General features: G+C 44.8%; 1 protein-coding gene across 2 annotated transcripts in view; it reads left to right on the forward strand.

Moving 5' to 3' along the window:
• Positions 1-12,014, forward strand: part of mrpl3 (mitochondrial ribosomal protein L3) — a 67,092-nt gene that overhangs the window by 10,948 nt on the left and 44,130 nt on the right. For both annotated transcript variants that reach the window (XR_013495652.1, XM_078199747.1), the window contains exon 5: positions 9,221-9,320. Coding sequence is in view for 1 of the 2 variants with exons in the window: in XM_078199747.1 (XP_078055873.1) it covers positions 9,221-9,320 (100 nt within the window). In the remaining variant the exon portion in view is untranslated. The remainder of the gene's footprint in view (positions 1-9,220; positions 9,321-12,014) is intronic.

The following is a 12,014-nucleotide window of genomic DNA, read 5'->3' on the forward strand; positions in this document are numbered from 1 at the left end:
AGTGTTCCTAAAGTGTCTGACTCCACTATCACTGCAGGCAGTCCATTCCACACCCCAACCACTCTCTGCGTAAAGAACCTACCTCTGATATCCTTCCTATATCTCCCACCATGAACCCTATAGTTATGCCCCCTTGTAATAGCTCCATCCACCCGAGGAAATAGTCTTTGAATGTTCACTCTATCTATCCCCTTCATCATTTTATAAACCTCTATTAAGTCTCCCCTCAGCCTCCTCCGCTCCAGAGAGAACAGCCCTAGCTCCCTCAACCTTTCCTCATAAGACCTACCCTCCAAACCAGGCAGCATCCTGGTAAATCTCCTCTGCACTCTTTCCAGCGCTTCCACATCCTTCTTATAGTGAGGTGACCAGAACTGCACACAATATTCCAAATGTGGTCTCACCAAGGTCCTGTACAGTTGCAGCATAACCCCACGGCTCTTAAACTCCAACCTCCTGTTAATAAAAGCTAACACACTATAGGCCTTCTTCACAGCTCTATCCACTTGAGTGGCAACCTTTAGAGATCTGTGGATATGGACCCCAAGATCTCTCTGTTCCTCCACAGTCTTCAGAACCCTACCTTTGACCCTGTAATCCACATTTAAATTAGTCCTACCAAAATGAATCACCTCACATTTATCAGGGTTAAACTCCATTTGCCATTTTTCAGCCCAGCTTTGCATCGTATCTATGTCTCTTTGCAGCCTACAACAGCCCTCCACCTCATCCACTACTCCACCAATCTTGGTGTCATCAGCAAATTTACTGATCCACCCTTCAGCCCCCTCCTCTAAGTCATTAATAAAAATCACAAAGAGCAGAGGACCAAGCACTGATCCCTGTGGCACTCCGCTAGCAACCTGCCTCCAGTCCGAAAATTTTCCATCCACCACCGCCTTCTGTCTTCGATCAGATAGCCAGTTACCTATCCAATCTGCCAACTTTCCCTCTATCCCACACCTTCTTACTTTCATCATAAGCCGACCATGGGGGACCTTATCAAACGCCTTACTAAAATCCATGTATATGACATCAACTGTCCTACCTTCATCTACACACTTAGTTACCTCCTCAAAAAATTCTATCCAATTTGTGAGGCACGACTTGCCCTTCACGAATCCGTGCTGACTATCCCGGATTAATCCGTATCTTTCTAAATGGTCGTAAATCCCATCCCTAAGGACCTTTTCCATCAATTTACCAACCACCGAAGTAAGACTAACCGGTCTGTAATTACCAGGGTCATTTCTATTTCCTTTCCTAAACAGAGGAACAACATTCGCCACTCTCCAGTCCTCTGGCACCATCCCCGTGGACAGTGAGGACCCAAAGATCAAAGGCTCTGCAATCTCATCCCTTGCCTCCAAATAATCCTAGGATATATTTCATCAGGCCCAGGGGACTTATCGACCTTCAGTTTATTCAAACCTGCCAGTACATCCTCCCTCCGAGCAACTATTTCCTCCAGCCTATTAGCCTGTAACACCTTCTCATCCTCAAAAACATGGCCCCTCTCCTTGGTGAACACTGAAGAAAAGTATTCATTCATCACCTCGCCTATCTCTACTGACTCCATACACAAGTTCCCACTACTGTCCTTGACCGGCCCTAACCTCACCCTGGTCATTCTTTTATTCCTCACAGAGTAAAAAGCCTTGGGGTGAATGACTGAAGGTTTGACAAAATAGATTGGTTTTGAGTAGATTTTTCTAAGCTGACAAGGATGTGGCGATTAGGAAGAGATTTACAAAGTGTAAAGTTGAAGCGACTGAATAAAATCGCAGGTAAGAGTTTGAGCAGCAGTGGGGATGAGGTAGAGGTAGGCAATGCTGTGGAGATGAGGGCTTTTGATGGTGTGTAGGTTTTGACATTGAATCTTGGCTCTCGGTCTAAAAGGATACTGAGATTTCACATGGTCTGAAATAAGAAAATACTGGAAGGGAATGAGGAAAACAGAACAACACTCAAAGCAAGTGAAGGTACTTAGAGCGGTGGTAGGGAGCTGAAGGGGAAATAAGAGAGGTTTTAGAAAGGCTTTACGAAGAGAGCTCGGGATGTTTTCACAGTGAGTTCACACAGCCAATAGAATAATGATTCAGAAATGTGCCTCGCAGTGTTTCAGGTCAATGGCCTTCCTTCATAGTCTGGTTCCTTTTGAGCAAATACCTTGAGCTGGGGAATGAAGTTAGCAGTGAGAGTGTGGTTTATCGTGGTGGTGGGAAGGGGTGGGCGGGGTGATTAACGGGTGTGTGCTGGTGTGTCAATATTTGGTTGGGTTTTCAGTCAGGAGGTAATTTTGATGTGCCGTGCTTCGTGTCAGTCACACATGCTTGACAGGACGGAGGTGGTCATAGAAATCATAGAAACCCTACAGTGCAGAAGGAGACCATTCGGCCCATCGAGTCTGCACCGACCACAATCCCACCCAGGCCCTACCCCCACATATTTACCCGCTAATCCCTCTAACCTACGCATCTTAGGATTCTAAGGGGCAATTTTTAACCTGGCCAATCAACCTAACCCGCACATCTTTGGACTGTGGGAGGAAACCGGAGCACCCGGAGGAAACCCACGCAGACACGAGGAGAATGTGCAAACTCCACACAGACAGTGACCCGAGCCGAGAATCGAACCCAGGACCCTGGAGCTGTGAAGCAGCAGTGCTAACCACTGTGCTACCGTGCCGTCCCGTCATGGAGATAATAGAAATGGTAGAGAGAGCAAACCAAGTCAACAGAGTTAAGATGGCTTGTAATCCAGTGTCCATCAGAACTAGAAGCAGGAGTAGGCCATCTGGCCCCTCAAGCCCGCTCCACCATTCAATAAGATCATAGCTGATCTTTTCGTGGACTCAGCTCCACTTACCTGCCCGCTCACTGTCTGTGTGGAGTCTGCATGTTCTCCCCGTGTCTGCATGGGTTTCCTGCGGGTGCTCCGGTTTCCTCCTACAGTCCAAAGATGCATGGGTTAGGTTGATTGACCATGCTTAATTACCACTTAGTGTCGGTGGGACTAGCAGGGTAAGTAAGTGGGGTTACGGGGATGGGGCCTGGGTGGGATTGTTGCTGGTGAAGGCTCAACGGGCTGAATGGCCTCCTTCTGCACTGTAGGGATTCTATGATTCTGAAGCCATACTGTGCATGTGTCAGCACCGGGCACTGGTTCATACAAAGTTAGAGGCTCATTTTTTGCCAGCACATTGAGCTACAGATTTCTCTGTGTGAAAGATTTGCTATTAACAATTATTGAAAGATCAGTGCAGTAATTCCTTTTAGATTAAAAATCCTGCTGTATCCCCAGAGCTGAAAGTATTGTCTTGGGATGTAATTCAATATCGTACAATGATGCTCCAGTATTTCTCATACACAATACCCGCTGTAAATTAACACTTGGAAAAAATTTGAGTAATTATTAAAATTGTTACGGCTTATTTTTAAAATGGCTCATCGGTAGATTGCGAAAATTTGTATAATTCCCAGTTCGGTGTGAGCCGTTAGCCTCCAAATGATCAGTAATTGATGAAAATAGTATTTGGATTGGCCAAATTAATGGAAATAACTCCATAATCTGTCTTGAGTAAAGGCAAGGTGAATTGACGGCCCCCGTCGATGTAACATTTCAAATGTTACTGCTCCTGTTTAGCGGTGAATTATATGCATTCTGTGCTCGCTTTGAAAACAAAGTTGGTTTTGGTGGGAGGTGTTTGTGTGAAGAGTGAGGGGCTGCAATCACAGTAACATGTTCTCAAGAATGGGGCAAAGATTACCTTGGCTGAACCGTCACAGTATGAGCATTGTCTTCTTACTTTATTTGAAAAATTCTGTCTGCTCAAGTACCCATGAGACTGACGTATACAATATAATCATTAGGAGCAATCGACCTTGAAGTGCAGATCAATTTGGATACCTATGGTTAGAGATTCATGCAAAAACTAATCATAAGAAGTGATTTTATGGTACGGTACATTAAGGCAGGGGAATTGCTGATAAAGAGTTTTTAAAATGCAACTCAGAATACGGATATTAAAGACATAATATTTTCCTTGGAAAGATGATGCTTCCATTGATGTAGTTATGCAAAGGGCTCCTACCTCTCGACAGCAGGTGCTCCCTCCTTCCATCTTAGCCTTTTACCTTTGGCAGTCCCTCGGGTTGGACGGTGACTTGCTTTCACTCAGGTTAGATGGGTTCTGAGATGGCTGATAAGTCCAGCGCGTGATCGGTAGATTCTCTGTCATGTGGGGCAGGTGGTGTTTGAAGGTTCGGGTAGATGGGTTGTTTGGAAGTTTGTGTGATCCCTTGGAGGCCTAGACTTCACCTCTGCATGCTCCTCATCGAAATAGATTCATAGAAACTCTACAGTGCAGAAAGAGGCCATTTGGCCCATTGAGTCTGCACCGACAACAATCCCACCCAGATCCTAAACCCACGTATTTTACCCCGCAATCCCTCTAACCTAAGCATCCCAGGACACTAAGGGGCAATTTAGCATGGCCAATCAACCTAACCCGCACATCCTTAGAGTGTGGGAGGAAACCCACACAGACACGGGGAGAATGTGCAAACAGTGACCCAAGCCGGGAATCGAGCCCGGGTCCCTGGAGCTGAGAGACCAGTGCTAACCACTGTGCCACCATGCCGCCCGTGCTCCTGACTAAGCCTCTCAATGTGTTTAGTGTCTTCCCAACAAATCCTTCTCCATTTCAGTCGGTCACAAGCCAGGATCCCCCCCCTGTAAGTAGGCTGGGACATTTGGCCTCTTCAACGGTACTTTGAGGGCATCCCTGAAGCGTTTCAGCTGTCTTCCTGGGAATCAGTCCCCAGCCACAACTGAGTTCAGTGCAGAGCAAACGCGGACCTAACACTAGACTCCCACAATATATGTTGTCGCTGAATAATCTGCTGTGTTACAACAGCCAAGATTGGGAACTGCAAACGTCTATCTTGAGTACCCCTACTGACTGCTATCTCTGCCATACCAGACTGAGTTTCACCAACCAGAAGTCATGTTTTAGGCTCAAATACAATGAACCACATCAATGAAGAAGTTAATCCAAAGAATGAGCTGTTTATTTTGCATCAAGTTTCTCCACTTACATAAACCTCACTTCAGGCGATAGGTACACAACATAAATGTTCACATGCAACAGTAATGTAGCCAAAAATATGCCCACTCACTGCCAATGGGTTTATTGTCAGCCAAGCAAGCAGCTACAGGTCATCAGCTGACCACGGCATGCTGCGCTGTCGCAGGTGCTGTCATTCAGAAGAGATGTTTAATCAAGGCCTCAGCTGCCCTCTCTGTTGGGCAGAAAAATATCCACGGTGCTATTTCGAAGAAGGGCAAGGAGTTATCCCCGCTGTCCTGGTCAATATTTATTCACAGTAAGAAGTCTCACAACACCAGGTTAAAGTCCAACAGGTTTATTTGGTAGCAAATACCATAAGCTTTCGGAGCTTGCTGCTCCTTCGTCAGATGGAGTGGTCTCTGTTCTCCAACAGTGCACAGACACAGAAATCAAGTTTCAGAATACTAATTAGAATGCAAATCTCTACAGCCAGCCAGGTCTTAAAAGGTACAGATAATGTGGTTGGAGGGAACATTAAACACAGGTTAAAGAGATTAAAGAGGTTAAAGAAATATTTATTCCTCAGACAACACCATGAAGCAGATTGCCTGGTTGTTATCATATTTCTGCCGGTGGGATCTTGCTGCTGTATTTCCCACATTACAACCTTCTTCAAAAGCCCTTCACTGGTTGTAACACGTTTTGTGACATCTTGAAGTTGTGGAAGGCACTTTTTTTTTTGTTAAAGTTTGAAGTGCAAAGAAATCCTTCCAAACTATAAAACTGACACGGGTGATGTTTTCACAGCACTGCCTATTATGCAGCTACAGTTATGGCAGTGATCATGGAGATTATCATCTTTCCCGCTTCATTGAAACCCTTGGTTGTTTGAACAAATCAGGATTGCATGGAGGAGCGCAGCGCTTAAATTCTGCTTCTTTTCCTTTTGCACTTTCCCTTGCACTTTTAAAAGTGGCGATTCTTGCTGACGATGCTACTTAAAACTTTCTTTCAATCTTTTTTATTTTGTTCTCCTATCAAAAGAATAGTTTTCATGGGCGGCACAGTGGTTAGCACTGCTGCCTCACAGTGCCAGGGACTCAGGTTTGATTCCCGGCTCGGGTCACTGTCTGTGTGGAATTTGCACGTTCTTCCTGTGTCTGCGTGGGTTTCCTCCGGGTGCTCCGGTTTCCTCCCACACTCCAAAGATGCGTGGGTTAGGTGCGTTGGCCATGCTAAATTGCCCCTTAGTGTCCTGGGATGCGTAAATTAGAGGGATTAGCGGGGTAAATATGTGGGGTTATGGTGATAGGGCTAGGTGGGATTGTTATCGGTGCAGACTTGATTGGGCCGAATGGCCTCCTTCTCTGCTGTAGGGATTCTATGATTATTTGTCTAATTCTCCTGTGAATCCTTCAATGTAAGACCAGCACAACGTACCATAAATCTAATAATGTACCTTAACTATTTCAAACAGAGAATATGAACAATGCACTCCACGTTCTGGTGTCTACTCTGAAAGATGATAAATATCACGGTTAGATTTTACAATTGGATTAATACAAATTGATTTATTTATGTCATTTTACTTATTTAAGTTAATGCATTGCAGCAATAATGCACAGAAAATTATGATTTAAGACAAATATTGAATCAATTTAGAATCAAATTTCATTAAAAGCACCCTCCTCCAAAGATATTTCTAATAGTGCAATAACCTGAAAGATTTTGGGGCTAAAATAGTTACTTGTGGATGCAAAGTTGTGTGTGGAAAAGGTGACTTAGCGCAGAAAGTTGCTTAGATTAAAGATGACAAAACAATGGGTTTACAGGACCGGATGCGAGATAGGATATGGGCTGCAGAATTTTGAGATTAAGGAATGCTATAATTTCTAGCATTCATTCAAACTCAGAGATGTTATATGATGATTAGTGCAGGGCATACTAATGAGGAACTTGACAGCACCATCTGGGTCTATCACACATCAAATCCTTAAACAATGCACAATTTGAACTTCTCAACAAAGCTCCCATAACTGAGTAATTAGCAGATCAATCAGTTAGATCCCTTTTTGCCATTTTGAAGTTTCGTAAGGGAAGGCAGCTTCCATTTGAGTTATAGAAAATGTTCCTATTTAACACAGGATGCAGTGTGCTTTCATCACAGCTTGATATAGTTTCATGGTTGCCAGCGGTGCTCCAGTCTCTCACCTAAGCAATCATTATTCATGACTGCGTTCTTTAAATACAGGAGGGAATGCTCCAACGCGAAGCAAAGTACTGCAGATGCTGAAAGTCTGAAACAAGGGAATGTTGTAATTCTTACTCCATCTCTGCATTCAATACAATGCAGTCGCAGTAAACTGCTTTTCTCTTGATGGCTGAGTTTCCCAATTCAGGGCTGTAGTCTGCTTTGAACATAATGCTTTTGGTATTCTGATTAAATCATAGAATCCCTCCAGTGCAGAAGGAGGCCATTCGGCCCATCGAGTCTGCACCGACCACAATCCCACCCAGGCCCTACCCCCACATATTTACCCGCTAATCCCTCTAACCTACGCATTTTAGGATTCTAAGGGGCAATTTTTAACCTGGCCAATCAACCTAACCCGCACATCTTTGGACTGTGGGAGGAAACCGGAGCACCCGGAAGAAACCCACGCAGACACGAGGAGAACGTGCAAACTCCACACAGACAGTGACCCGAGCCGGGAATCGAACCCCGGACCCTGGAGCTGTGAAGCAGCAGTGCTAACCACTGCGCTACCGTGCCGCCCTAAATTGACCTAAATTCCTGCTGTACACCCCAGCTTTTCTGCTGTGAATAAGGTTAACAGGAATGATGCAATCTCATATAAATTATACCAGGTTCATTAATGGGCAGAGCAATAGTGAAGAACAGATTCAGAACAGTCAAAGCTTCATATGGACTTGCAGTCAGCCAGTGAACAGGTTAAGTGCAAACAAGAAACACCCGATGTGAAATCCATTATTTGCTTCATGTGCTGTTGCATTTGACCTCAAAGTGAGCTTCTGACCAGAAATCCATTGCGAAGACAACCTACTTCCACTCGGTAACATTGACTAATTTCTCCCCTACACAATCTTTCTTGTAGACTTGATTATTCCAACACACCTCTGACTGGCCTCCCATCGTCCACCCTCCATAAACTTGTCCAAAATTCTGTAGCCCACATCCTAACTCGCACCCAGTCACATGGACCCATCACCTTGTGTTTTACTGATCTGCATTTGTTCTCATAGAAATCATAGAAACCCTACAGTACAGAAAGAAGCCATTTGGCCCATCGAATCTGCACAAACCACAATCCCACCCAGGCCCTACCCCCATATCCCTACATATTTACCCACTAATCCCTCTAACCTATGCATCTCAGGACACTAAGGGCAATTTTTAGCATGGCCAATCAACCTAACCCGCACATCTTTGGACTGTGGGAGGAAACCGGAGCACCCGGAGGAAACCCACGCAGACGCGAGGAGAATGTGCAAACTCCACACAGACAGTGACCCAAGCCGGGAATCGAACCCAGGTCCCTGGAGCTGTGAAGCAGCAGTGCTAACCACTGTGCTACCGTGCCGCCCTTAAATTCCACCAGCTACCATGGTGGGATTCGAACCAGTCTCCCTCAAATATCAGCCAGGGCCTCTAGATTACTGGTCCAGCAACATTACCATTACACCACCATCTGCTGTTAAGCAGTGCCTTAAGTCTCAGCTTTTATCCATTTCCCCCATGGCCTCAGAGCCTCGCCCTTCCCTATCCCGACTCTTCTCCAGCCCCACAACCTTCCTGAGTTCTCTGCACGCCTCTTGCCTCTTGCACGGATTCTGGCCTCTTGCACATTGCCGGTTTTAGTTACTCCACCTTTGGTGGCCGTGCCTTCGATGACCTTGAATTGGAATTTTCTCCTTAAACATCTCCGAATCTATTCCTTGTTTCCCTTCTTTAAGGCACTCTGTAAAACCCACCTCTTTGAGCACACGTTTGGTGATCTGTCTTACGTGACACAGTATCAAATTTTATTTGACGCCCCTCTGATGTATCTTGGGTTATAGTATTCTTTAAAGCCGCTATGGAAACACAGGCGGTTAGTTAATTGTGGATTTATTTATTTTTCTTTGCAGAAACCAGAGTCTGTGATGGAAAAGTACAGGCTAGCGGGGATACCCCCAAAACAGAAAATAACAGTTTTCAGGGTGTCTGAAAACGCGATTATTAAACCAGGTAATGCTTCAAGCAGAACTTTTCTTGTGCATTTGTTTTGTGATGTGCAAAAAACTGGCAAACAATGTGAACACATTGGCGTTAAATAGAGAATAAAGGTAAATTACTCTGGATGCTGGAATCATTGGCACCATTCGCACCTCTTAGTCTTTCCCCTTGTTTTTGTGGCTACGACTCATCTTTCATTCCCTTACCTCACAGTATAAATAAGAACATAAGTCCCACTTCCCACATATCTCCCACTTCCTCTGCCTTTTAGCTTTCACAAAAGGTCATCTGGACTCGAAACATCAGCTCTTTTCTCTCCTTACAGATGCTGTCAGACCTGCTGAGATTTTCCAGCATTTTCTCTTTTGGCATTAAATGGAGGTTTTTTTTGAAAAAAAATATTTCGGAGGATGTGGGCATCACTGGCTAGGCCGGCATTTATTGCCCATCCCTAATTGCCCAGGAAAAGGGGGTGGTGAGCTACCTTCTTAAACCAGTACCGTCCATGTGGTGCAGATACACCCACGGTGCTGTTGGGAGGGGCTGCTGGAGATCGCCAATCGGGGTTTAAGAAAGTGCATACAGCTTTCGCCCTTTCAGTAATACTAAACTGTAGGTTGGTCTAATGATTTTCTAAGTCTATTATTTATTCTCATCAGGTGGCATGTACATTGAAAGCATTTGCTGCCTCTTTGGTATAAGCAGTTTGTAAACATTCCAGCCGTGTTAATAGAAACAACATAATTACTGAATAGATTCTTGTACAGCATACTTTCTCATCCATTGAAAATAGACAAATCGTAATAATAAAAACCTTCTAAATGAATAAACGCACATTTGAGTCATTTAGGTTTTGATTGGTACTTCCAACTACTGGCAACCTTTTCTTTGGGTATAAGGAGTTAATTTCTAGCTATTGGTACAATCAGTTCTAATTGCAGCGGTAACTGAAAATGAAGCTCTGATTGAAATGAGAACATACTTCTCTTTAAAATCCATTCTGAAACTGACCTGATTAAAATCAAGTCCATGCTGTTCCTACTCAGTTTGCACTCATGCTTTCAGCGGGAGTTAGTAAGGTTGAGAGAGGGAGATCCCAGTAGGTTTCACCTTCCCATCTCTCTCTCTCTGCAGTTGTGGTGCCCTTAACAGGTGAAAGCTTTGCACAGAACCAGAGGCCTTTCTGGGGTGTTGTGGTTAAAAACACAGAATGTACGGCACAGAAACAGGCCATTCAGCCCAACTGGCCCATGCTGATGTTTATACTCCCCTTGAACCTCCTCGCATCTTTCTTGTGTGAATCTATTACTGCATTGTAGCCCTTCAATCCCTTCTCCTTCACTTGCTTTTCTGGTTTTCTCTTAAATGTATCTGTATTATTAGCTTCATCCAGTCTCTGTGGCAGGGAGTTCCACATTCTCACCACTCTTTGGCTAGTGAAGCTTTTATTTGGGGCGGCATGGTAGCACAGTGGTTAGCACTGCTGCTTCACAGCTCCAGGGTCCCGGGTTCGATTCCCGGCTCGAGTCACTGTCTGTGTGGAGTTTGCACATTCTCCTCGTGTCTGCGTGGGTTTCCTCCGGGTGCTCCGGTTTCCTCCCACCGTCCAAAGATGTGCGGGTTAGGTTGATTGGCCAGGTTAAAAAAAAAATTGCCCCTTAGAGTCCTGGGATGTGTAGGTTAGAGGGATTAGCGGGTAAATATGTGGGGGTAGGGCCTGGGTGGGATTGTGGTCGGTGCAGACGCGATGGGCCGAATGGCCTCCTTCTGCACTGTAGGGTTTCTATGATTTCTATGATTTGAATTCCCTATTGAATTTCTTCGTGACTGTCTTATGTTGATGGCCTCTAGTTTTGCTTTTCCCCTACAAGTGGAAACATTCCTTTGGTATCCACTTCATCAAAATTTCTTTTTCTTTCCCCCAGGAGAAGACTTGCACTCTTCCGCTCGCCCCAGTATAAATTCAATGGTGTAACTTCGACATCTGCCCAACCTGGACATGGCTCAACTCCCTTGAATTTCTCTGTGCAGTTTATTTGAACGAGTTGGGCCAGTGCCTCTGTCACTCGGAACTGGGGTGAGAGAGAGATTGTCAGTCCATGTCAAAACAGACGACAACCGTACAGTTAGACAGCAGATTATGGTCCATCAGCTTGCTGTTAGAAACCCCTAATGTGAAACTGTTGGTCTGGAATCTTTTACTCAAAGTTTCCAAGGATACCCTTTGAATGGGCACCAACTGGGAAACAATAGGACCGGTTTCATTATTTGTGTATAACGTACATGCTTCGGCCTACTTTGACCCAACTCGGCACATACTGCAATCGAACGTGGGGCCTTCCAAGTCTTAATTGCTCAGCCATGCGCTGCATTAACAGCTGACAATATCTTACAGCATCTGCTAGAAATTGGAACAAAAGACAAAAGTCATAATCATTTGTCAAAAGGTGCATCTCTCAATGCTGCAGCCTCTTGTCCTGTGCGACACTTTCCTCATGCCACGCTTGCAAACTTAGTGAGCGGATCTGCTCTTTTCTTTTCAAAAATAGAGCTTGAACAATGAAGTAATAGCTCCCCTGCTGGAGGTAAAATATGTCAGAGTAAATTTTCTGCTGCTTAACACCTAACACATTGGCATTATGCTGCTGGGCACAGGAATATTAGCCATTTAGCTGTCAACTTTGATTGCAGCCTGTACAGGGAAGG

Source organism: Mustelus asterias, chromosome 2, assembly GCF_964213995.1.
Source record: "Mustelus asterias chromosome 2, sMusAst1.hap1.1, whole genome shotgun sequence".
Classification (NCBI taxonomy): Eukaryota; Metazoa; Chordata; class Chondrichthyes; order Carcharhiniformes; family Triakidae; genus Mustelus; species Mustelus asterias.